Source organism: Alexandromys fortis, unplaced genomic scaffold, assembly GCF_014885135.2.
Source record: "Alexandromys fortis isolate MF-2015 unplaced genomic scaffold, M_Fortis_MF-2015_v1.1 scaffold_9, whole genome shotgun sequence".
Lineage (NCBI taxonomy): Eukaryota > Metazoa > Chordata > Mammalia > Rodentia > Cricetidae > Alexandromys > Alexandromys fortis.
In genome coordinates this window covers 7,807,067-7,831,665 of record NW_026067892.1, presented here as the reverse complement: position 1 = coordinate 7,831,665, position 24,599 = coordinate 7,807,067, and the positions used below count along the sequence as shown (strand labels likewise).

The window sequence follows — 24,599 nt, the reverse complement described above, 5'->3', positions numbered from 1 at the left end:
GTCAGGACAAGAACTCAAGCAGGGCAGGAACCTGGAGGGGAGCTGCTTATTGCTCCTCCTGGCTTGCTCGGCCTGCTTTCTTACAGACTCCAGGACCCTCTGCACCAGGATGTTCCCACCTGCAAGGGGCTGGGCCCCCTGCGTCAATCCACTAATTAGGATAATGGCCTGCAGGCTTGCCTGCAGCCTGATCTTACGGAGTCGGTTTCTCAGTTGAGGCTCCCTCTCTGAAGACTCTAGCTTGTGTCAAGTTGACGGAAAACTAGCCAGCATGTGCCCAAAGGGCAACCCCTTCCGATGTCCCTAGGTCTGTAGAACTCATGGCCGTGAACACTAGGTCAGGAGACCTCGAAGACGTGTAGAGAAGTGGGCCATTGGGGCACTCACAGCTGAGGAGCTAAATATTGCCCCTAGAAGTGAGCACAAGTTGGGGTTCCTGAGGGAAGGGGCCCAGTGGCTGGAGGAGGGGCCCGGGAGCTTCCAACCTGCCCACAGGAAAGCAGGAATTTGTCCTGTAGTTATGCTCCATGTCTGGGCCCTAGGAGTCTCCGTCTCTGGGGTTCCCTGGGGAAGACAGAAGCTGGGCCAGAAGGGGTGGCAGTCAGTCCTCCGTCCGTGTTTGCAGGGGAGAAGGCAGGCTTCTTAGGCCAGCATGTTGAGGTGTGGCTTGTCACAGTGTTCTGCACCCCATGGCTAGAGAGGTTCGTGCCCCCAGGGTGCTCGAGGAGTAGCTTACTCTCCCAGACCGCTGTGGGTTAGCCCAGAGCTTCTCTGTGGTTTGGGGACTTGAGTGGCTTTTCCATCCCATCACCATTTCCCCGTGGCTTCTGGAGTAGAGACCTTCAGAGCCACCAGAACAGGCTTCCCCCCAAGTTCAGTATGATACCAGTTCTTGGAGAATTCTGACCAAGGCGGGGTGGGGGTGGGGGGGATAAGTTACCCTTGAGTCTGCTTGTCCGTCATTGCTTTGTCTCGAGAGCTTTGAGGACCATGACCAGTGGGTGGGCTGGCCCACACTCAGGAATGTGCTCTGGTTCCTGGTGAGCAATGACATGGCCATGCAGGGGACAGTCGGGATAGGGAAGATTCCCACAGACACGAGTCTCTCCCTCTAGGCAGATGTGGGAACAGGCTTACAGGAAACGGTGTCGCTGGCCCACGCTGAGCCGGGCCTCTGGATGGGAGGCCCTGAGTAGGTGTAGACATTCTCTCTCTGGCCCTCATTTTTGGGTGGTACCAAGCCGGGGGTATGAAGATGCCAGAGAACCATGCTCAGTGGGAAGATGGCAGATACTGAAACTCTGAAAGTCCAGCCCTGAGCGCTTCTGCCCTGTGAGCCTGTTAAGTCTGCTCAAGAGAGCAGCACCTCGCTGAGGCCTCTCTCCTCCAGCTGCTCCCACTTGAACATCCTGAGGTCACGCAAAGACAGGACCCAAGCCAGACCCGCAGGAGGAGGAGGCTCACCGGCACAGGCCCAGTTCTGAGTACCACTGTACCCAGGGAGGCAGACTAGCAGCCAGTGGGGCTCTGAGCTGCAGAAGAAGTGAGGGTACCCGGGCAGGATAGACTCACCCCCGAGAAGTCTAACGTTGCGTTTCTGGGTCACCATGTCCTAGAGTGGATGATGCAATGACACTGGGTGCCAAGGGTTACACATGTGGCCCATCTGCTCACCCCCTTCCTCCCCTTACCCACCTATGTATGGATGAGGCTGTGCCAGGCTGTGGTAAACGGTCTTGAGTGGCTGCCCTGGTTCACTTTCAGCCCCTCCCTATGCCATGTGGGTGCCTAGATTGAGCTGATGCTTAGGTAGGACCACCTGGGAGTATGGGGCTGGGCAAAGGAGTTCCACCCTGCAGGAGACACCCTGACCCTGAGCGGGTGGGAGCCAGAGAAGGGCTGAGAGTCTCCACGAGTTCTGGGTGCCATTCTGGATGTAGCAAGTGTCATATTTCAATGGCAGTGGGATGAGGATCCCCCAGGGGCCGTGGTGCCGTCAAGAAAGGCCGCAGGATCCACTGGCGGTGAAAGAGTTAACAGCAGCAGCTGGCCCTTCTCATCAAGAAGAAAACTCCCTGTCCTGGCCTGCCTCCAGGGCCAAGCTGTAGGAGCTAAAAACTGGAAGTTCAGACCTGTGGCCAGATCTGCCTCTGTAGCAAGTACTGGAGGAGGGTAGTGGCCTGGCCGCTCTGTCTGTCTGTCTGTCTGATGTTTGTCTCTCCATAAACCCATCAGGTCGGCTGACTGGCTTCCTGTTGATCCTCTGTAAACCTGCCTGCCCACCTAGCTGTAAGCCTATCTGTTATCTTTTCTGGCCAGCTGTGGGGCCTGTGTGAAAATTTATCTCTATCTCGGTACCCATTGATTTTTTTTTTTCCATCTGTCTGGTTGCTTGAGTTTACCCGTATACTTTCTTTCCTGTTTATCTGCCGGTCCGTTCATTTCTCTGTCCACTGCCCTGTGTGCCTACCTGCCTCCCTCTCGAGCCATGGCCTGGAGTCACAGGGCCACAGTCTGCCTGGTCCTGCTGGGTCTGGGTCTGGGTCTGGTCACCGTTGTGTTGACTGTGGCCCTCTCTCCCCACCGCGCCTCTTGTGGCCCCGGGGCCTTTGCACACGCTGCCGTCGCCGCTGACTCCAAGATCTGCTCAGATATTGGACGGTGAGTAAGAGCTGGGTGTGAACTTGGTGGCTCTGAGCAGCTGACTGCTCCTGGAGACTGTGTGACTGTGGTAGGGACCCGTGAGTGCCATGCTGACTGTGTGTTTGGCTTCTGACAGCAACCCCGGGGCCCTTGTGTGGAAGGCCCTTGTAGGTGCGTCCATAGGGGAGGTGGGGACTTGGGACAGCGTTGCAAAGGTATTGTGACACTATTGCTCAAGAAGACCACCTAGACAGTGCTGGTTGGAAAGGTAAACTAAATGAGGCCTGCTACCTTGTCCCTGCCTGTCCTGAGCAAGGCTGGCACTTTTCCGGGAGCCTGAGCAACAGGCTACAGGGTTCCATGTGGAGGTCCTGCCCTTCCTGCCATACACAACGCTTCCCAGGGCCGGGCTACCTCTCCAAGTCTTTCAGAACAAGCACACACGTACACATGCACACACACACATGCTTGTGCACACATGAATGTACACACACAACACTCTCATGGACATATGCACGTACACATGCATGTACACATGCACTTTGCACACGTGTGTACTCACACTCACCACACTCATGCACACATGCATGTACACACACATACACGACCAGTGCCACATCTACCAGGACCTCTCTATGGTAGACTCTGGCCTCCGTGAGTGGAGTCACTGATGACGGTTGGTGGACTAGGAGAGCGTGACAGAAGCCACAGTGGGTGTTTCCTGACCTTTTTCCAGGAAACCCAGCCCATGGAGGCTCCTGCTACCCACCACGCTGCTACAGGAGCAGACTGTGGCAGGAAGCCACCTCTGGTCCCCTAAACATTGAGCCCCCTAAACCTGGGCAAGCCTCTCCTTCCTTCCAGCCATCTGGGCCTCCTTCCCATCATATTAGCCTGGTAGCCCACTGTGGGGGTCCAAGTGCTTTCTACACCCAGGACTGGGGCCTGCAGCAGGGAGAATGGTGGGCTCAGTCCAAAACACCAGCCTCGCATGCTTTCTTTTGCTGTTCTTGAATCCGCCCACCCTTCCTTCCTTCCTTCCTCCCTTAATCCACCTGTCTAGCCCTTCTTTCCCGCCTCCCTTGCTCATAGTAGCCCCCAAGCCTGCTGACCTGGTCCTCTGAGCTCCCAGACTTTCTGTCTCCTCCTTCACGTCTCCAGTAGCTGGGACTAGCCGTTCGGATAAGTAGAGGCGGTCCTTTCTGCTCCACATGCTGTTCCCAAGGGAGGCAGGAGTTAAGATCAACTGTTTCTTTGTGCCGTGAGATGCACTGTCTACTTAATCCTCCCAGAATGCAAAGATGTAAATGAGGTTAAAGTGTGTGCGCATGCACATACTCAGGCCCCATAGAGAACCTGCTAGACGGACAGTCCCCATGAACAAGGGGGTGCTTCTACGCCTCTCTGAGGAACGTCTCTGAGCAGTGCTTGGTCCGCAAGGGCCGGATTGCTGTTGGTGCTTGGAGCGTGGGGCCTGTACTCTCTTGCACCCAAAACTCTCCCTCAAGCTCTCTCTGATGAAAAGCGGATGTGGGTTCCCCTCCTGTGTTTTGTCAAACAACTCTCTCTGCTTCCTGTTCTTGTTTTAAGAGCCTAGGAGTGGGGAGGGAGCCTCCGGCCCCAACTACTTACTGTGAACAAAAGTTCAGGGACCATAGCCAGGCGAGGCCTCAGGAAGACGCCCCAGCTGCTGTGACCCCTGGCCAAGAGCTTTTCATTTGATTTAGGAGGTCTGTCCAGGGGAAGAACCTGGGCAGTGTCATGGCGGGCCATCTCAGTGGGCCTGGGGTTTTCCCCTGACTCTTGTTGTTGCTGCTCCCGCCAGGGTGGGAAGGCTGTGGAAGGGGCTGTCTTCCTCAAGTCCCCTGCCCATCCTCTTTGACCTCAATCTGTCCAGCTCTGGACACATATTGACCTCAGCTTTATTTACCAAAATTGCAGAAGGTAGGGCTCCCTTGGGTTTCTGGGGAGCAAGTTTCTGGAGGGTTCCCATCTGGAGTGTGGCCTGTTGTTTCATGCCCACCTGGCATCTGAGGGTAGCATCCACGGCTCAGAGGAGAGCAGTAACACAGACCAAGCTATAGCATCATGTCAGCCTCAGTTTCCCTTCTGTGACATTTATGCTGGTACCTCCCTCATAGGATGGCTGTGAGCATGCAGGTGAGTTCACCCCCCCCCCACACACACACAATAGACATGTTTCTTCAGTAGCTCTGTATAGTGTCATCTGCCTGGGTTGATCCAGACATAGCCAACATCCCAGGACCTAAGGGAAGATTAGCGCCTGGCTCCTATCCGGATCCCCTCCCTTCCAGGGCCTTGGCTTCAGTTTCTACTCTTATGTCCTCCCGGCCTGAAACTTGTTCCATGATCTTCTTGGTCTCTGTATTCCTGGCCTCCTCACCGGGAAGTGACAGCGTTTATCCGACCTCTGGGGCTCATGATGACGCGTGCACGCAAATGCCTGTGTGAGCACACACACGTCTGAGTGAGCATGTCACGGAAGTAGTGGTGACAACAGCCTGCTGGTTCCTTGGGGACAGATGATATGCATCATTAGCCTGCTGACAAAAGCGATCACATTTCTCAGCCGAGGAGAGCCAGGCTCTGGAGACCGAGCTACCTGCCTCTTGCAGCTGGCTAGCAGGAATGTAATCCTACTGGAATAGGACTACTCTGGTCCCAGGCTCTCAGCTCATGCCTGTGGTTGGGGGTTAGAGATACATGTGAGCAGGTCATGAGCCCTTCTCTTACCTGGGACATCTAATGTTTTTGTCATATGTCAGATATGTGAGGCTCAGCGGCACGGCTTTACCTAACACGCATGAGGCTCTGGGTTCCATTTCCAGAATGGAAAAATAACACGTGGTAAACACCTCTAGTCTGTCATGGCCTGGGGACACAATGGTAACCAAGAGGGACAGGGTCCCGCTGTTGGGGAAGGAGATGCAAACAGATCTATGACTATGTTAGATGGTTGGGTATGATAACTGTTTATCTGAAGTTTTTGTTCTGTGAAAAAAAATCTCTGTCTCTCTGTCTCTGTCCTCCCCACCCCTCTCTCTTTTTCTCCTCTCCCCTTTCTGCGTTGATCAGGACAATCCCCTTGGCTTAGTCAGCCCCAGGATTACAGTTGTGAGCCTCACGCCTGACAGCATGGGGCGCTTCCGCTACTCTCTTTCTGCCATTCAAAAAAAAATGTTTGTTTGTTTGTTTGTTTATACAATATTCTGTCTGTGTGTATGTCTGCAGGCCCAAAGAGGGCACCAGACCTCATTACAGATGGTTGTGAGCCACCACGTGGTTGCTGGGAATTGAACTCAGGACTTTGGAAGAGCAGGCAATGCTCTTAACCACTGAGCCATCTCTCCAGCCGCCTCTTTCTGCCATTTTTTAAAGATTAGCTTGTACATTAGATCTTCTTCTCCTTCTTTTTGAGATTTATTTATTATGTACACAGTGCTATGTCTGTGTGTATGCCTTCAGGCCAGAAGAGGGCGCCAGATCTCATTACAGATGGTGTGAGCCACCATGTGGTTGCTGGGAATTGAATTTGGGGCCTCTGGAAGAGCAGCCAGTGCTCTTAACTCTGAGCCATCTCTCTAGCCTTAAATGTATTTTTTTTTATCTTATTTCTCTCCCTTTAAAACACAGTGAGTATTTGTATTCCTAGCATAAACTCCTTTTTTAATGCTCATATTATCACAATATGACCAGTCGGTGTCCCTTTAAGACAGAAACTATATATTTTCTACTTTGTAGATTTATTTATTTTGTTTTTATGTATATTAGTATCTTGCTGCATGTATGTCTGTGTATCACGTGTGAGCCTGGTGCCTTCAGAGGATGGAGACACTGAATCCCCTGAGACTGAAACCACAGGTGGCCATGAGCCACCATACGGGTACTGGAAGTCAAACCTGGGCCCCCGTGCAAAAACAGCTAATGCTCTCAACTACAGAACAACCTCTCCAGTCCATAGCTAAGTTCTTTCACACGTGTGTTAGTCAGGTTTCCATTGTTGTAACAAACACCTCAGATAGTCACTTGTAAAATGAAATGCATTTGGCCTGCTGTTGGGAGGTTTGCCCATTGCCTACTGTCCATATTGCTTTGGAGCAACACATGGCAAAACTGTTCATCTCGTGGCTAAGATGACAAATGAAGAGCCGGGGTGGGGGCATCAAGGTATGTTCTCAGTCCCTAGAAGATCTCCCACGAGGCTACATATCTTGTGGTTGCTTGAATAAGAATAGCCCCCTTAGGTTCATGTATTTGAATGCTTAGACACCAGTTAGTAGAACTGTTTGGGAAGGATTAGAGGGTGTGGCCTTGTTAGAGGAGGTGAATCATTAGGGGTGGGACTTTGGGGTTTCAAAAGCCCATGCCAGGCTGGCTCGCTCTCTCTCTCTCTCTCTCTCTCTCTCTCTCTGGATCAAGATGTAAAGCTCCCACCTACTGTCTGTCCCTGCATTATGTCCACCTACTTCCTGCCATGGTGATCATGAACTAATTCTCTAAAATTGTAAGCAACCCCCAATTACCTGCTTCTTTTTTTTTAAATAAGAGTTGCCTTGGTCATAGTGTCTCCTCTCATCGATAGAATAGTAATTAAGACACATCAAAAATATTCCATGATCACCCAAGACTGCCAAGTTGGGAACTAGGCATTTCGTACATGGGGGAATCTCCCCATCCTACACTCATCAGTCTTGGAGACCATTCCTGTCTACTAACTCAGGCCGTCTCAAGATCAATTTGCATATTCCATTGACCAGACCTGAAGTCAAGAGCTAATCAAGGGTGGTATGCATGTAGGGATTATGCATATGTATTTCAGTTATTTTATAACCTGGTTGGCCTAGAATTCACTAAACAGACCAGACAGCTTTGAATTTGCATTTTTCTCTGGCCTCTGCCTCTTGAGCACTGGAATTACAGCCATGAGTCTCTGTGCCTGGTTTGCGGATGGTGCTCTGGAAGTAAGAGCTGAAAGCTGCTGCTTCCATTCAGAGACTAGAGAAAGTTATGTCTGGGAACCATGCGCTTCCTGGTAGCTCCAGTTCAAATCCACAATAGGGTTCTTCCCTAGTTGTCTCCAACATACACACACATACACGCACATGAACACACAATGCACACATACACGCACACAGACACATGCACACACACGTGCACACACACATGCACACATACATGCACACAAACACATGCACGCACACATGCATTGCCATGGATATAGAAATATACAACAAGCTCATTATTTGCTTGTCTAAATTTCAGAATTGCTTCAACAACAATATTAATGCTAATAATTAATTTGATGTTCAATGTTCTAGCAGACTAGATGTATTAGTTATTTTTCTTTGCTGTAATGAAACACCACGGTCAATGCAACTTCAAGGAGGAAGAGTTTATCTGGGGGCTCACAGCTTCAGAGGGGTAGAAGTCCATCACACTCCTGATGCGGAGCATAGCAGCTGGCAGGCAAGTGTGGTGCTGGAACAGCGTTTGAGAGCTCACATCCTGATCCACAAACTAAATCAGGCTGAAGTTTTTTGAAATCTCAGAGCCTGACCCCCAGTGACATAACCACTCCAATAAGGCCATGCCTCCTAATCCTTCCTAAATAGTTTCACCATCTGGGGACAAAGTATTCAAACATATGAACCTATGGCGGCCATTCTACCTCCTCCTACACCAGACAAAGTATGTTTGTTGCTGTTGTTTTGGTCCATGACTCATAAATTACATACAACTAAACATGAAAATGTCCTTATGTGGGGCTGGAGAGGTGGTTCAGAGGTTAAGAGCACTGGCTGCTCTTCCAGAGGTCCTGAGTTCAATTCCAAGTAACCACATGGAGGCTTCTATCTATAGCCATGAGATCTGGTGCCCTCTTCTGTCACTCAAGCATACATGTAGGAAGAACACTGTGTACATAATAAATAAATAAATCTTTCAAAAAAGAAAATGTCCTTATGTAATGGAGCATCATGTGAAAGAAAAAATTTAAATGTACATTTATTTTTCTAATACAGTTATTAGCTTAATATATTATTAGCTTTTAAGGTTTTCTTTCTTCCATCCTTTTCATTTTCACTTTGGAATAAGAAGTGAAAGGTACTTAAAAGGTCACGTTCCCATTCTTCACCATATGCGCCAAGTCACTGCAGAGGTGTGAGTCTGCGTGTGCGTGTGCTCTATGTAGGTGCTCATGTATTTGTGTGTGCATGTTTGCAGATGCACATGGAAGCTGAGGCTGGCATGGGGTATCTTCCTTTGTCATTCTCCACCCTATGTTTTGAGACAGAGTCTCTCAAACATCGAACACACCAACTCAGCTAGGACTTCCAAGGGCTGATTTTTTTTTTTTTTCCTGAGACCAGGTTTCTCTGTGTAGCTCTGACTGTCCTGGAACTCACTCTGTAGACCAGGCTGGACTCAGACTCACAGAGATCCACCTGCCTCTGCCTCCCGAGCGCTGGGATTAAAGGTGTGTGGCATCTTTAATGGCTCCAAGTGGTTCCAAGTACAGCGATTAAAGGAGCGCACCACCATGCCTTATCCCGTTCTTAGTTGTTACTTGTTGGAATGGTTTTTGTTTGTTTATTTTGATGTGTCTGGGCAGGGTAACCCTGGCTGGCCTGGTACTCGCTATGTAACCCAGTTTATCTTGAAATCATAGCGATTCTGCTCCAGCCTCTGAGCACTGGGATGACAGGCAAACATCCCAACACCTCGTTTGGGTTTTAAGGGTTTTAGATTTTATATTGATGTTGCAGGGCCCAACTTCATCAGCTGTGACCCCATATGGGGTGGGAAACTCAGCGTAGGATCCCCCAAATGACAACTGTAAAAGATTTCTGAATGAATGACCAAAAATTATTTCAAAATTAAATAAATCCTACCGAGGTATTCCTGGATCACTGGTGTTGCACACATGCAGCCCTGGTTCTGAACACGCAGCATGCATGCTTTGTATTGTGTGCACCAGCTTGCCATAAAGCACAGGTGAATGCTGCCAGAAACCCCTCGGCAGCCTACACTCTGGCTGTTGTGTGCTGTGAGTTGCCGTGTTTTACTATGTCTGCTATGTCTTCTGCTCTTATAGAAACATAATGCTTTTAAAGGTGTTTACTGTTTTTCTTTATCAGCATTCCTCAGTATATAGGAGCCAAGTTAGAGTGTATTATATTGTGTGAAAATGCTTGATTTTAAAAGTTATTATTCCAATTGCTGACTTGAGTTTCAAAAAAAATTATTAAATACATTTTGTCTTGTGATTATGAGAGAATTTTCAAAAATTTCTGAGCATTCCCTAGATATACTTTGACCATCTTATTCTACATATTTATGCAAATGTCTTTCTTAGTACTGATGATGATAAAGCCAAAGTGTCAATCAACTGAAAAATGCTGAAGATGTTCTCTCTCTAGAAACATTAATTAATTATTAATTTGAGGTTTATCTCATTATGCAAAAATAAATAAGCATATCCATGTCATTAATATGCAGGTTTGTTTTTTATTTTTAATAAGTGGAAAACACAGGTGTCGTAATGCATGCCTGTCATTCCAGCATGCTGGAGGTAGAGGCAGGGGGATCAGAAGCCATCTTTGTTGCATATGCAGTCTGATGTCAGCCTAAACTGTATGAGACTCTGTCTCAAAAGGTTAAAGAAAAAAAAGCAATTGAATGGATACTAAAAAATTGTTTTAAAATATCTTCAGTACTTACATCAGTAAATATTTTATTTATATACCCAGAGTCATACAAAAAAGTCTCACTCAAGAAAGGTGACCCCGTTTTTAAAGAATAATTTTAAGAAGCCTTAGTATAGTTCAACACAAATGAAAAGAAATCCAGGCCTGGTGGCATAGGCCTATATTCCCACCTGAGGGAGACTGAGGCAAGGGGGTTACAAGCTCAAGTCTCGCCTAGGTTACCTAAAATACACACATGCGCGCGCGTGTGTGCACACACACACACATAAATACATTGTCAATAGCAAAAGCTTTGTCTGTGTCTGTGGCTAGAAGCAGTTTTAAATTGATACATTTTAGTGGCTCTTCAATGCATGGCTTGGTTTGTTTTTTATCCACAGCTTTGTTTTTTTATTTTGCTTTTGTTGTTATTGTTTATTGTTGTTGCTTTTTAGACAGACTCTCATTGTGTGTTCCTGACTGTCCTGAACTTACTATAGAGACCAGATTAACCTAGAACTCAAAGCTCCGTCTACCTCCCCCTCCCAAGTGCGGGTATTAAAGGTGTGCACCACACACCACACCTGGCCTCAGTTCTGTCTCTGAAGTGTTAGTGCCTCTCTGTTTTCTCTCCTTTCTTCGCAGAACTCCAGGGTCCCAGGATTTCTACCTTCCTTTATCTTTTATATCTCTTAATTTACTTCTTGCATGTTCTCTTTTTCTCTACCCTGTTTGGTGTGTGTGTGTGTGTGGTGTGTGTGTGTGTGTGTGTGTACATGTGTGCGATACATGTGTGAAAGTATGCTGTGAAGAGACACCATGACCAAGGCAACTCTTACAAAAGAAAACATTTAATTGGGGGTTTGCTTACAGTTTCAGAGGGTTAGTCCATTGTCATCATGGCAGGGAAGATGGAGGCAGGAGTGCTAGGCATGGACAGAGAGGAAGAGCCTGGACCTCAAAGCCTACCCCCAGTGACACTTCCTCCAACAAGGCCACATCTCCTAATCCTTCTAATCCTTTCAGACAATTCTACTTCCTGGTGACTAACCATTCAAACGTATGAGCCTATGGGAGCCATTCTTATTCAAACCACCACAGTAAATATGATGTGTGTTTGTGTATGCTTAAATGTGTGTGTAAGTGTGTGAGTGTATATATGTGTATACATTCATGTGTGTGTATGTTGGCACGTGTACCATAGTGAACCTGTGGAGGTCAGAGAATAGTTGGAATGCTCCAGGGGATCATGGCAGCAGAATCATTTGAAAACAGAGAACAGCCTTATATATGGTACAGGGAAGCGTAAATGGGTATGAGGATGGACCAAGGAGTAGCTGGATTTGAGGGGGCAGTGTGTTTTCTCATCTAACTTGGGGTTTGGGGCCAGAAGATACACCATCAACCTGTCACTGTTTCCGAGTAATCACCAGTCATATGAGCCCAGGAAGAGATGGGGTAGGGAGGCCAGATCACTGATTCTGTGTCTTGTTGCCTAGAGCCATCCTCCAGCAACAGGGCTCACCCACGGATGCCGCCATCGCTGCCTTGATCTGCACTGGTGTTGTTAACCCTCAGAGCATGGGTCTGGGCGGAGGGGTCATCTTCACTATCTACAATGTGACAACAGGTGGGCCCTTGTGTGATTCCCCCTGGGGAGACAGACTCATCCTTAATTCCGGGGCACTCATTCCTTGGGCTTTCTTGCATGCTTCTTCCTTGGTACTCTTGGTACTCTTTGCCCTGGCTTTGCCTCTGTTGTGTGGAGCCCTGGTGGTAGGTGGCATTTTAAGGGTTAACACAGAGATGGAAACCAAGACCTAGAACAGGTTGGAGCCATCTCTCACCCGCCTCAACTCCAGGGAAGGTGGAAGTCATCAATGCTCGGGAGACAGTGCCAGCCAGGCATGTCCAGGGTCTGCTTGACCAGTGCAAAAAGGCCCAGCCACTGGGCACAGGTAAGGCCTTTGGAAGGGTTCTTTTTTTAAAAAAAAAATTATTTATTATATCTTCGTGTATGCCTGAAGGCCAGAAGAGGGCACCAGACCTCATTACAGATGGTTGGGAGCCACCATGTGGTTGCTGGGAATTGAACTCAGGACCTTTGGAAGAGCAGGCAATGCTCTTAGCCGCTGAGCCATCTCTCCAGTTCCTGGAAGGGTTCTGACACCAGTATGGGCCTGTCCGGAACACTCCCCTGCCAAGGGTCTGTATGACTCAGGCCGTGATATTCTGACATTGGGGATGGCCTCTGGACATGAGCAGACTGTGGACCCCCTCATCTCCTGTGGTGGGTTAGAGGTCTTCTTTTGGGGGAGACTCTGAAGAAAGGGGTATTCTGAGGGAAGACCTATTTTGGGACGCTCAATGGGTCTGGGCTGGTGGGACAGGGATCCTGGGTCCAGTTAACTTGAAGGCAGAGTAGACTCAGCGGGTAGCCTGGTGCTTGGTGGTGGTATTCTTACGTGGACTTTATATAGAAGGCAGTGGGGAGCCACAAGCGGTCTATGCCGAGAACGGTGTGGTCAGGCATGGGCTTCAGAAGCTGGGCGAGCAAGTCGGGGTAAAAGGGTTGTGCCAGGCTGAGGTAGGATGCGTATTGCGCAGGGGCCCAGTGGATTGGGGTTCCTGGGGAGCTCCGTGGCTATGCTGAGGCCCACCGCAGACACGGCCGCCTGCCTTGGGCCCAACTTTTCCAGCCCACCATCGCTCTGCTCCGAGAGGGTTTCCGTGTGCCCTCTGTCCTCAGCCAGTACCTCAGCCACAACTTCCTGCGGCCCTTCTTGTATTCGTCATCCCTGAGGTGAGTGGGCACTGTAACGCAGCTCTCAAATCCACATCCTGCCTGAGCACAGCCACCAGACAGCTGTGTCTTGTCATTCCTCAGCCAGAGGGTCGAACCTAAGGTGCCAAGGCCCTAATAGCCAGGGTACCCAAGGCTTTCCTCAGATCAGAACCGAACTCAGGCTAAGGGTGGCTTATCCCTTCTGCTCTGCCTTCCTTCTGCTTCTCTTTGGGAGTGACAGACAGTCCTCAGCTCACCCCTCCTGCCACCTCAGTGATAGGTCTTCCCAGTAGGTGACAAAGTGACTCTGGGTGACACAGATAGACCAGAAAGGTTGCAGGGCCAGGAGTGAGGGTGGTGATCCAGCCCCAGCTATTTTCAGAGAACCAGTCCCTAGTGGTTCTGTGCTGGGGCCACCGCTGTTCCCCAGAAGAATCCTGAAGATTTCTCTAGAGCCCAGAGGAATGTGAGTGTCCTCTGGGATCTGGCATCATCAGTCTGAGGTTGCCTCCTCCCCCTCCCTCCCCATCCCAGACAGCTCTTCTTCAATGGGACTGAAACCCTGAGATCTCAGGACCCATTTCCGTGGCCTGCCCTGGCCAACACCCTGGAGACAGTGGCCATGGAGGGTGCAGAGGCCTTATACACAGGGAGGCTGGGCCGCGTGCTGGTGGAGGACATTGCCAAGGAAGGTTAGCCATGCGCCACGCTGACGCCGCATCACCCAGCCCAGCTAGGGAAAGAACCACGTTCTGGGAATTGGGGAGGAAGTCCCACCTTTCCCCAGACTCCTCAGGACTACTGGGTGCTGCTGGGGTTCGGGAGAGGCCAGGTGCCCATCTAGTCCAGCCTAACCATGGCTAGCCTTTGGGGTCTCTGCAGTCAAGAACCTCAAGCGGCAGGGCTTTCGGCATGTCTGCCTGTAGAGGAGCGGTAGAGGCTTAGGTGGCAGAGTTGGCCATCTTTCTCTTCCTATTTCCCACTTGCCTTCCTCCGGTCTCTACCCTTCTGCCCTATACCACTGGGTGCACTGGTCCCCTTTGGGACTGCACCATTTGCTGGCGAGAGGAGTTCTTTTGGGTGTCCCTGAGACGCTTGCAGGCAAGAGCAATTCCTTTGGGTGTCCCCCAGAAGCATCGCAACTTTCTTGCCCTTTGGCGATCTCCATCTGCACCTGGAGCTCCCCGTCTCTCTCCAGGAAGCCTACTGACAGTTCAGGATTTGGCTGCCTTCCAGCCTGAAGTGGTGGCCCCCCTGGAGATGGCCCTGGGAAACTACACCCTGTACTCACCACCACCGCCTGCAGGGGGTGCTATTCTTAACTTCATTCTCAATGTGCTGCAAGGTAAGCCCTTCATCAGGTCTCCTCTCTGTCTTGGGCTCTGCCCTGCAGGGAGCCTGACCTCCTGGTTCACCCCTGACTTTGGTGAACACATTAGCTTTCTGTCACTGTAACACCAGGCTGGATGCGGTTACTTATTAAGAAAAGTTTAGCACTGGGAGTTGAGCTCAATAGGAGAGTGCTTGCCAAGCTTGGCCCCCGTCAGATGAGCCCTCTTGTAAGAACTACCAGAGTCACATGTGGGGCCACTTCCCAACAGCAAACTCCCTGTGACCTAAAGTCTTATCAGGTCTTCCTTCTTAATGGTTCAGTCACCTCCCAATGCAGACACTATGGGGATCAAGGCTCCAATCCCAGTGGACCCTCAGGGACACTCACGACATACTCCCATCATAGCGTATGGTCCTTGCCTTTTTCGACATACACTAGATTCACAGAAGCATGCTATCCACGTCTGAGGACAGTGGTCAGGACGGTGAGTTTTACAGTTGGTCTCTGTCTCAGGAACTGGCCCAGACTGAGAGGAAGGAAATGGCATCCTTTCCCTTAGTGCGTGTGTGACTCAGTCTCAGGGCACAGGAGCAGAAGGCCCTGCGGGTAGCGAGCTGCATGTCAGGTGTGTATGCTCTGGGCTGACATGCAGCTCAGGAATCATAGCCTGCAGGACCTGCTGAGGTCTCACAGTTCCAGAAGCCAGAAATCACACAGCAGGTTATACACAAGCCGGGCTCAGTCTGGAGTCTCCTGGAGAGAATCTGTCGGCTCTCCTCACCTTTACTGCATCACCCTAGACTGCACCCAACAGTTCAGATGGGTACAAAGCCTTCAACATGCCCATGTTTTCCTATGGCTACACTTGGGATTAAAAGTTTAATTATAAATTAGGGACAGTAAGACACAGCCTTTCACCTACAGGAAGCCCTACGTGACTTCTCTTTGGTCTATACGTCATTGCCGCCGCTTGTTAGCTTTCTGTTACTATGCCAAATGTCTGGGATTAAAAACCCACTTATCAAGAGAAATGGTTTCTTTTTTCTCACGGGTTTGTAATTTCTGCCTGTGTTTGGTTGGCTCCATCGCTTCTGGGCCTGCAGCGGGGCAGCACGACATGGCAGGGATGGGTGGTAGAGCAAGAACTTCATCTCAAGGCTGCTGGGAAATGAAAGACAGGGAAGGAGAGAACACAAGCCCCATCTGAGCACATGACCTAACTAACCATCCTCCCAGGCCCCACCTTTTAAAGTGTCCACCACTCCCCAGCAGTGTCAAGCTCAGAACCAAGCCTAGACGTTGTGCACTGGGGCCATTATTCAGTAACAGAGGTCATCTTGGCATAAGTCCTTCAATATGGTGACAGCTGGTTTCACCGTAATGAGGGTTACTAAGGTCTGAGAGCTCCGTGGTAGAGCTCATGTCTACTAGCGTGTCCTATCTCGGTGCTGGGGCAGGTATTAATAGTGATTAATGGCCAGGCAGCAGATGCAGTATGGCTACATTAGACAATGGAATGAGTCACGTCCTTGGTGTGATGGAGCAGGATGGCTCAAGATTTAATCATGCTACACAGAATGGCACTTAAAATGGACGACTTGTTTATTCTGGAACTTTCCATGTAATATTTGCAAGCTATGATTGACTGCAGGTAGCTGAGATTGTGGAAAGTCAGATTACACACAAGAGGGGGACATCTCTTCTCTATGTGTCTGACTTATAAAGATGAGTGTGGGGGCTGGAGAGATGGCTCAGTGGTTAAGAGCACTGACTGCTCTTCCAGAGGTCCTGAGTTCAATTCCCAGCAACCACATGGTGGCTCACAGCCACCTAAAATGGGATCTGATGTCCTCTTCTGGCATGCAGGTATACATGCAGACAGAGTACTCATACCTAAAAAGTACATTTAAAAATGTGTGCTGGGCAGTGGTGGTTCATACCTTTAATCCCAGCACTTGGAAGGCAGAGGCAGGCAGAGCTCTGTGAGTTCGAGGCCAGCCTGGTCTACAGAGTGAGTTCCAGAACAGGTTCCAAAGCTACATAGAGAAACCCTGTCTCAAAAAACAAAAACAAAAAAGATGTACGTGGCCTGGTACAGTGGCCCATGCCTTTAGTTCATGTACTCAGGAGGCAGAGCTAGTTAGAACCCTGAATTTAAGGCTAGCCTGCTCAACAGAGAGTTTTAGGACAGCCAGGGCTACACAGAGAAACCCTATCTCGGGGGGGGGGGGGGAGACACACTTGATCCTCAAATTTAGGGCTAACCTACTAATCTATACAATCCAGGATAAATATTGCCTCTCAAAATCCTTAACATATTTTGTCATATAATGTGATAGTAATTCTTGTGCTATATAAATCAATATTCATGGATCCTGAGAGGTAAAGAAATGAGTAAATCTTTTTTTGGGGGGCAACATTCATCCCACTACACAAGGTAACCCCCTTGTACCCTGCTACCTCCCCAGGGTTCAACTTCTCGGCAGAGACGGTGGCCCAGCCTGAAGGAAAAGCGAACATGTACCATCACCTTGTAGAGACACTCAAGTTCGCAATAGGGCAGAGGTGGCGGCTCTGGGACTCTTATAGTCGCCCGGGGATACAGGTAAGACTCCCTGGGACCAATGGTGTCTTCTTCCAACCCTTTCCTGGAATACAGCATGGAGGGAGGGGCAGCATTGGCATGTGGAAGGTGGAGGAATTTCTTTGTCGTTCTGGGCAGGGATATATCCTGGCAGCAGTCTCCAGGGCTGCAAGGGACTGCTGAGGTGGTAGCTATAGTGGGTAGGATCTGGCCTTAGCATGGGCTCAAGTACCTTCTTCAACAGACTGGAGAAAGGTCCTCCCAGGGGGAACGAGTTCTCCCTACGCTCTGCTTTGAGGACCCTGCCTGGCTCCTCACTAATTTGCTATTTGACTGTTCACTCCAGAACACCTCCCAGAACCTTCTCGGGGAGGCTCTAGCCCAGCACATTCGCCAGAAGATCGACGGCCGCGGTGACCACCAGCTCAGCCACTACAACCTGATCGGGGTCAGGGGCAACAGCATGGGCACCTCTCATGTGTCGGTGTTGGGAGAGGACGGCAGCGCTGTGGCAGCTACCAGCACCATCAACACACCGTGTGTGGGACCTGGGGAGGGGCGGGGTCAGACAGGGCTCAGGGGCAGGTGGGTAGATCCCTCCGCCTTTGCTCTTGACTCCAAAGTCTCCGTTGACCCAGTTTGGTCTACACCCTCTGACCTCTCCTTGTTAGTCCCTAAGCAGGCAACACCTCCCTTTTGTTTTTCCTATTGTCAAAAAGATCTGGCACAGGGACATCCTTACTGAGAAAAGCTATTATTTGGTGGCTCTGAGCCCGGTCCTGCCTGGGTTTGGCCTCACTCAAAAAGGAGTTCCTTGATGGGAGCCAAAGGGGATCTTTGAGGTCCCTGAGTGGTTCTGGGCTCTGTTGTGCTGGAAGCACTTTTGTAAGGGATCCTCAGAGGTTGCAGCCCTGTGTTGCTGGGAGCCAAGGCCCCAAGTTCAGACCCCACCTTACCCATCCGCAGCTTTGGAGCCATGGTATACTCACCTCGGACAGGCATCCTCCTTAACAACGAGCTCCTGGACTTATGCTGGAGGCATGAACCAGGTTCCACTGCCACTCCTCCGCCTGGTAAGAGAGAAAGAAGGGTGGGTGGGCCACTAACCCCTGGGCGAGTTACCCCCATCACTGAGTACTGTTAACTTAGCAACATATGAAGGTGGGGTGGGTGGTACCCCTAGAGGGTGTGGGTGATGCTTGTTGGCCCCAGTTCCAGGTGAGCGCCCACCGTCTTACATGGTACCCTCCATCTTGGTCAACAAGGCACAAGGATCCAAGCTGGTGATTGGTGGGGCTGGTGGGGAACTCATCGTGTCTGCTGTGGTCCAGGTAAGTGTTAGAGTTCCTGGCTAGAATGTTGCCTCTCTGGTGAACTCCCTGGGGTGGGGATGGGAGTGTGGCAGTGGGATAGCCCGTGTCCCCTCCCTGTGTCCTCTTACTTCTTCCAGACCATCATGAATAAGCTGTGGCTTGGCTTTGACCTGACAAAGGCCATTGCAGCCCCCATCCTACACGTCAATAGCAAGGGCCATGTGGAGTATGAACCCAAGTTCAATGAGGTGAGCCTGAGGTCCCACGGTCCTCCTGAAACTCATGTTGTTCTCCCCTGTAAAGAATTGGGTAACTTCCTGTGCCAGAGAGACACACTCCACCTCCAGGGGCCATGAAGAGTTGAGAAGTTTAACGGGAAGACAATAGGTCTGTCCCATGGCATCCAAGTCAGAGAGTAGGCTGTTGCCTGAGCACCTCCTGGGCTGAGGACTTCAAAATCTTGTTCTGTGTATGCCGTTTCCAGGAAACTAGCTTTTCTGACTGTGGTCAGTTAGCCGCTCCTTCCTGGTGCCTTCTTCCCTCATGTGGTGAAACTCAGAGTCAAGAGTTTATTCCCAAAAAAGAGCTCAGTTTTCCCACGTGATTTTGTTCTGGATCATGGGAGGTCTTGCTGCCCTTACGTCCAAACATCTGATTTCCCCACTAAGACCCTGGAGCATGACCAGTGGCTGAAATCTCTTTACTCTCTGGCTACCACCTTCCTCCCCAGAAACTTAGTTTTCTGAAGCTCATTGGATGCACTGTGTGGAGCACATATAAAGATTAGCAGCTTTGGGGCTGGAGAGTGGGCTCAGTGGTTAGGAGCACTTGCTTGGTGCTTCTCAGCATCCATGTGGCAGCTCACGACTACTCTGTGAACACTGTAAGAGATCCAACACCCTCCTCTGACCTCCACAGGCTCCTGCATGTGTGTGTGTGTGTGTGTGTGTGTGTGTGGTGTGCACGCACGGAGGGGGAGAGTAGATAAATGTTTTAAAAATAGATAAATAAAAAAAATACATCTTTAAAACTACCAGTAGCTTTCTGAGGCCACAAACTGTGTTCAGGATCATTTCAACTATCTGTGGTTCAGGGTTCTCGAAGTTCTATGCCTTGGTCCCAAGGCCATCTTCCAGGGCCCCTTACAATTCTAAAAACCATTAGACTAGGGGGCCGTTAGTGAAAAGGGGCATCAACAGGTGCTCCTTGACTCATGGATTTTTCAGTTTTCTAGTGGTATAAAGGCCGTCTATGCAGGGTTGGGGTTGTAACTCAGTGATAAGGTATGCACAAGCTCCCAGCACTACAAAAGATGAAAGAAAGAGAAAGAAAAGTTACATGCATTCAATAGAAACCATTTAATGTCCATTATACATTAATGGTGATTACTCATATAACCATTCTATGTTATATAACTTTAGGACAAAACTCAAAAAACTACATGTAAGATGTTCAACACCTTACAATAAAATAATCTTTGTCTCAGATGATATCGTAGGCTAAAGTAAGTGTTCTGCACATTTAAGACAGGCTCTGATGTTTGATAGATTAGACGTACTTAATTTTTTTTAAAAAAATTTATGTGCATGAGTGTTTTGCCTGCTTGTCTGTATGTGCACCATGTCCACGGCTGGTGTTCATGGATGTCTGGAAGGGCACTGCAGTCCCGGAACTGGAATTGTAGCATGGGCCCCGTACAGGGGCTGAGAACCAAACCTGGGTCCTCTGCAAAAGCAACAAGTGCTCCTTAAGTGCTGAGTCATCTGTCTGGTCAGGTTAGATATGTTAAATATATACATGCATTTTTGACTTGTAATATTTTCAAATTATGGTGGATTTATTGGGTCACATCACCCCATTATAAGTTGAGCAACATCTGTAGTGTTGAGAACTTGTTCAGATCCTGAGGTTCAGGGCATAGCCCCTTGGACTCAGATTCTTGGCATTTTAGCATCTGCGCAGGGTTCTCCCAGGGACCTGAGATATTCTCTCAGAGCACCGGGTCCAAGGAACTAATGTCTAGAGGATTCAAGAGCCAAGACACGTTCCTTTAAGCTCGCACTGCTTGAGCCTTGGCCCTCGACTCTTAACAGAAGATCCGTTGTCAGCGAGTATCAATTCCCAAGACTTGGCACTCTGAGATTCTTGGAGCATTCAGAAGATGACACAAGGTCTGGGAGCTAGGAAAATGAAATCCAGGGTCTTGTGAAGCCAAGCTTGTCAGCACCCTCAAGTGTTCAAATGTCAGTTATGCAGATGCAGGGCTTTCCCTGGTGAACCCCATCAATCCTGGCTGAGAGACCTCAAGTCTCCACAGACCCTCATAAGCAAAAGCCACCACCAAGGCGAGGAAGGGCTTGGAGTTTGGCCACTAAATTCTGAGAAACGGAGCCTCCGAGGACTGAAAGTGTAACTCTGGCTTTAGCGCTGAGGTCCTCAGCCTCTAATGTCAAGCAAGGCCATTGGGCAATTCGTAGAGTAAACACGGAAAAATTAAGAACCCTAAGGGCGTGGCTACAGATCTCACCTTGCCAGTGGCTCGAGTCACATAATGTCACCTGGGCGGCAGACGATTATGAGGACTTCAGAGATGCTGTTACACCTGGACATCTGTAGAGTACTGGGTCACTTTGAACAAAATTCTTGGCCCATTAATCCGGAACAGCAAATGGAGACGTGGGGCTGAAGAAATATAGTTTTTAGGATTTTTGCTCCCTTGTAACATGATAAACGGCAGTAGTGGGGGTTCATACCCCAAGGATATAAAGTCCTTAACATCTTAGACATCAGAACTGCAGGGCGAGGCCCTTCTTTAGTTTCTACCTCCAAGTTCACAGATTTAGTATCTTACACCTGAGAATTAGGGCCCCATGTCCTGAGTGTCTCCCACTACTTCCTCCAGGGTTTAGTTTTCTTGGATACAAACAAGTTTGTTTGCTTTAAAGACAGAATTTGGCTCAGGCCAGCCTCAGACTTGATATGTAGCTGAGGCTGGTGTCAAATTGACAACCCCCTGCCCTTGCACCCCTACCTGGCTTGATATAGGAGTGAGTGTGCCTTTATGTTTATCTATACATTCACACACGCACACACACACACAAGGAATGCTTCATGAATTTACAAGTCATCCTGAGTGAGGGCCATGTTAATCTTTCTGTATTGTTCCAGATTTAGAGTCTGTCTGCTGAAGCCAGCACAGTGCAGTGCACGCATACCCTAGACAAACGGGATCAGCAGCCTTGGGTCCTCCTAGACACCCCCTTATAAGCCATAAAGTTATAGGCACCCCCAGGAGCTTGACTGCTGCATATCTGGATCTCTTGGGTCCTGAGTTCTAATCTCTGCGCTGCTATGGTTCTATATGGTTTGGTACTACTCAGGTTGGTGGGCCTGGGTACCTAGTATCTTGTGCTTTGTCCTCCTCAAGGTCCCAGGGTATCTGTGGACTCCAAAATTGTGGCCCTTTAACCCAAGTAGTCTTTTCTTTCTTTCTTTTTTTTTTTTTTTAAAGATTTATTTGTTCAGTATGTATACAGAATTCTGTCTGCATGTATGCCTACAGGCCAGAAGAGGGCACCAGATCTTGTTACAGATGGTTGTGAGCTACCATGTGGTTGCTGGGAATTGAACTCAGGACCTCTGGAACAGCAGGCAGGCTCTTAACCTCTGAGCCATCTCTCCAGCTCCCTAACCCGACTCTTCTAAAATGACCTTCTCCACAGAAGCCCTGAGATCACCTCGGACTTGTCCTCTGGGTCCACAGTGAATTAGACCCATGAACAGAATGAACTTTGTTCTTGCTGGGTTGTTGCTTTGAGCTGCCCCGTCCTTGCCTGGTCCCTGTAGCCTCTCACATCCCTCTGGGATCTCCAAGCTGTAAACTCGATGCTCTAGGACCAGTTCCTGCCCACAGTCTTTCCCTAGCCAGGATCCTCAGGCTCCCTTCCCGCAAGCCCCACCTTTTCAGGTCTGTTTTTCTATTTTTTGGCTGGCCACTCCCTTGCATAATGGGGGGACTTGAGCTGCCCTCTCCCTCTCCATGAACGCTTCTCTCTCTCTTTTTCAGGAGGTGAAGAAGGGGCTGCAAGACCGGGGCCAGAGCCAGAGCCCGCGGCTCTTTTTCCTGAACTCTGTCCAGGCTGTGTCCCAGGAAGGACCCTGTGTCTATGCGGCATCTGACCAGAGGAAGGCTGGAAAGGCTTCGGGATACTAAGACAGCTTTGCCCAGAGGTGGGATCTGACCCTAGATGAGTCCTGGGCTTCAGATGGATGAGGCTGTAGGTCTAAGTGCTCCAGGACCTGGAGCCTTTGCTACGAGATCAACCTGGGCCTGAAGAGGACAGGGACCAGCTCGACAGATGAATGACTGAGAGGGAAGGACTGCCTTATCCGTGGTCCCTTCCCAACACCTCTGGTGACCCTGCTCTGTCTCTTCTAGCCTCCCTCGGCATCATGCCCATATTCCAACTGGTGTGCCTACCAGTCCAGGATTAAAGAGGAGCCACACTATGGGCTGATTCGGTGGTTCTCAGCAGTTAAGGGACCCCCAGACAGTGCCCAGTGACATACAATACACCTCACACTCCTGTGGTCCTTCAAGGCTCCATTCACCATCAAAGCTCGGGAATGGGGCAGTGAATGGAGGGCGTCCACCTCTACCCCACTCAAGCTACAGTGTGTCTGGGGGCTTCACAGTGTGTCTGCCTCCCATTTTGCCTGCCAGTGAGAAGGCAGGAGTGTGGCTTGTAGTAGTTTCCCTCAACTCTCGTGAGGCCCTAATCCCCTCCAGGAAAATGTCGATTGAAGCAATTTTTTTTTTTTGATTTTTCAAGACAGGGTTTCTCCGTAGCTTTTTGGTTCCTGTCCTGGAACTAGCTCTTGTAGACCAGGCTGGCCTCGAACTCACAGAGATCCACCTGCCTCTGCCTCCCGAGTGCTGGGATTAAAGGCGCGCCCCACCACTGCCCGGCTCCTGGCTCAGGTCTTAATATTGCATGTTCCCGAGGCCAGGGCTCATTCTCGGTAGTACTGACATGTGAGATGAGGTGACTCTTTGTTGCTTAGAGCTGTCCCTACATGGCACAGCTGTGGTACATATAGCATCCCTCATATTCCCCCAGACACAGCAGCACAACTCTCTGGACAGGGTTATATCATCCCTGGTTGAGCAGTGCTGCTTCAGATGGATGGGAAACTCTGCAGACTATCCAGTAGGGTGCCCGTTGTAGAGGTCTCCCTAGAGGGACCTAAGCATCTTGCATCACACTCCTGGGAGCATCAGGCATTTCTGGGTCACCCCAAGTGTCTGCAGGAGTTGCTTTAGTAAATCCAGGGTTGCCACAACAACCTGCATGGCTTACGCATGCATTTTAAAGAAATTCATCACTCTGCTTCAACAGTTAAAAAGCTCTTTTTGAAAAAACAAAACTCTTTTTGCTAGGACCTAGGTTTTAATTCCCAGCACCCACATGGTGGTTCATCACCATCTGTAACTCCAGTTCCCAGGGATCTGATGATCATTTCTAACCTCCACAAGCACCAAGGATACATGCAGGCAGAACACTCACACATAAAATTAAGTGAATAAATCTAAGTTTAAAAATTAAAAGCAAAATTGATGACTCATTACTCTGAAAACCAGGCAGTCTGAGATAAAGGTGGCGGCAGGTTCGGTGTTTGGAGAGGGCTCATTTCCTCTCGGATGGTCTGTCATATGGCGGAAGGAGCTAGGTGACTTGCTCGGGTTTCTTCAAAGACGATAGGGTCACTCCTCACGATCGGTAGAAGATTGGTTCTAGGACCTCCCCAAAGAAGACGCAAGTCTGTGGATGCTCACATCCTTTATATAAAACGAAGCGGTGTTTGTATCAGCTGCTTGTAGAGTCAAGAGCTGGAAGCTCATGGAAGGTTCGGTGAGATCCGGCTGGGATCTTTTGGTGTTCCTGATTACAATCAGATTTTCTTCATCTTCACTGTGGCATTGTGGTAAGGTATGGACTCCTGTCCCTTGAGTTGAGACCATAAAATTCTCTGCTCCCTCCTGACCACAGCTTCTCTCTGGGCATGCACTTCTGTGCTTAGCTACAGGTTCATTCCTGATTTTATGACTGCATGCTTCAAGCTTCTTCATCTTGTCCCTCCATGTGCACGTCTATCTCCTGCTACATCTGTGATGATGGAAGTTACAAAATAATCCAACACTCGCTCAGAATTAAGTATAATAAAGGGTTATTTA

General features: G+C 49.5%; 1 protein-coding gene and 1 non-coding gene across 3 annotated transcripts; one reads left to right on the top strand and one right to left on the bottom strand.

Moving 5' to 3' along the window:
* Positions 1-1,960: 1,960 nt before the first annotated feature.
* Ggt5 (gamma-glutamyltransferase 5) lies at positions 1,961-22,873 on the top strand. Of its 2 annotated transcripts, none has more exons than XR_007591891.1 (12): positions 1,961-2,661; positions 11,849-11,979; positions 12,212-12,307; positions 12,957-13,152; positions 13,669-13,826; positions 14,333-14,479; positions 16,936-17,072; positions 17,398-17,588; positions 18,018-18,124; positions 18,317-18,382; positions 18,502-18,612; positions 22,431-22,579. XR_007591891.1 is itself a non-coding variant. In XM_050143173.1 (12 exons), the coding sequence occupies exons 1-12, from the start codon at positions 2,489-2,491 to the stop codon at positions 22,575-22,577; spliced, it is 1,713 nt and encodes a 570-aa protein (XP_049999130.1). In that variant the 5' UTR covers positions 1,966-2,488; the 3' UTR covers positions 22,578-22,873. The 2 variants fall into 2 exon arrangements, 1 of the variants encoding a protein (XP_049999130.1); XM_050143173.1 differs by having other exon boundaries at positions 1,966-2,661; positions 18,264-18,382; positions 22,431-22,873.
* On the bottom strand, positions 21,458-21,559 carry LOC126502854 (U6 spliceosomal RNA). Its single transcript, XR_007592071.1, has one exon. It is a non-coding gene; the product is annotated as a U6 spliceosomal RNA (small nuclear RNA).
* Positions 22,874-24,599: the final 1,726 nt, after the last annotated feature.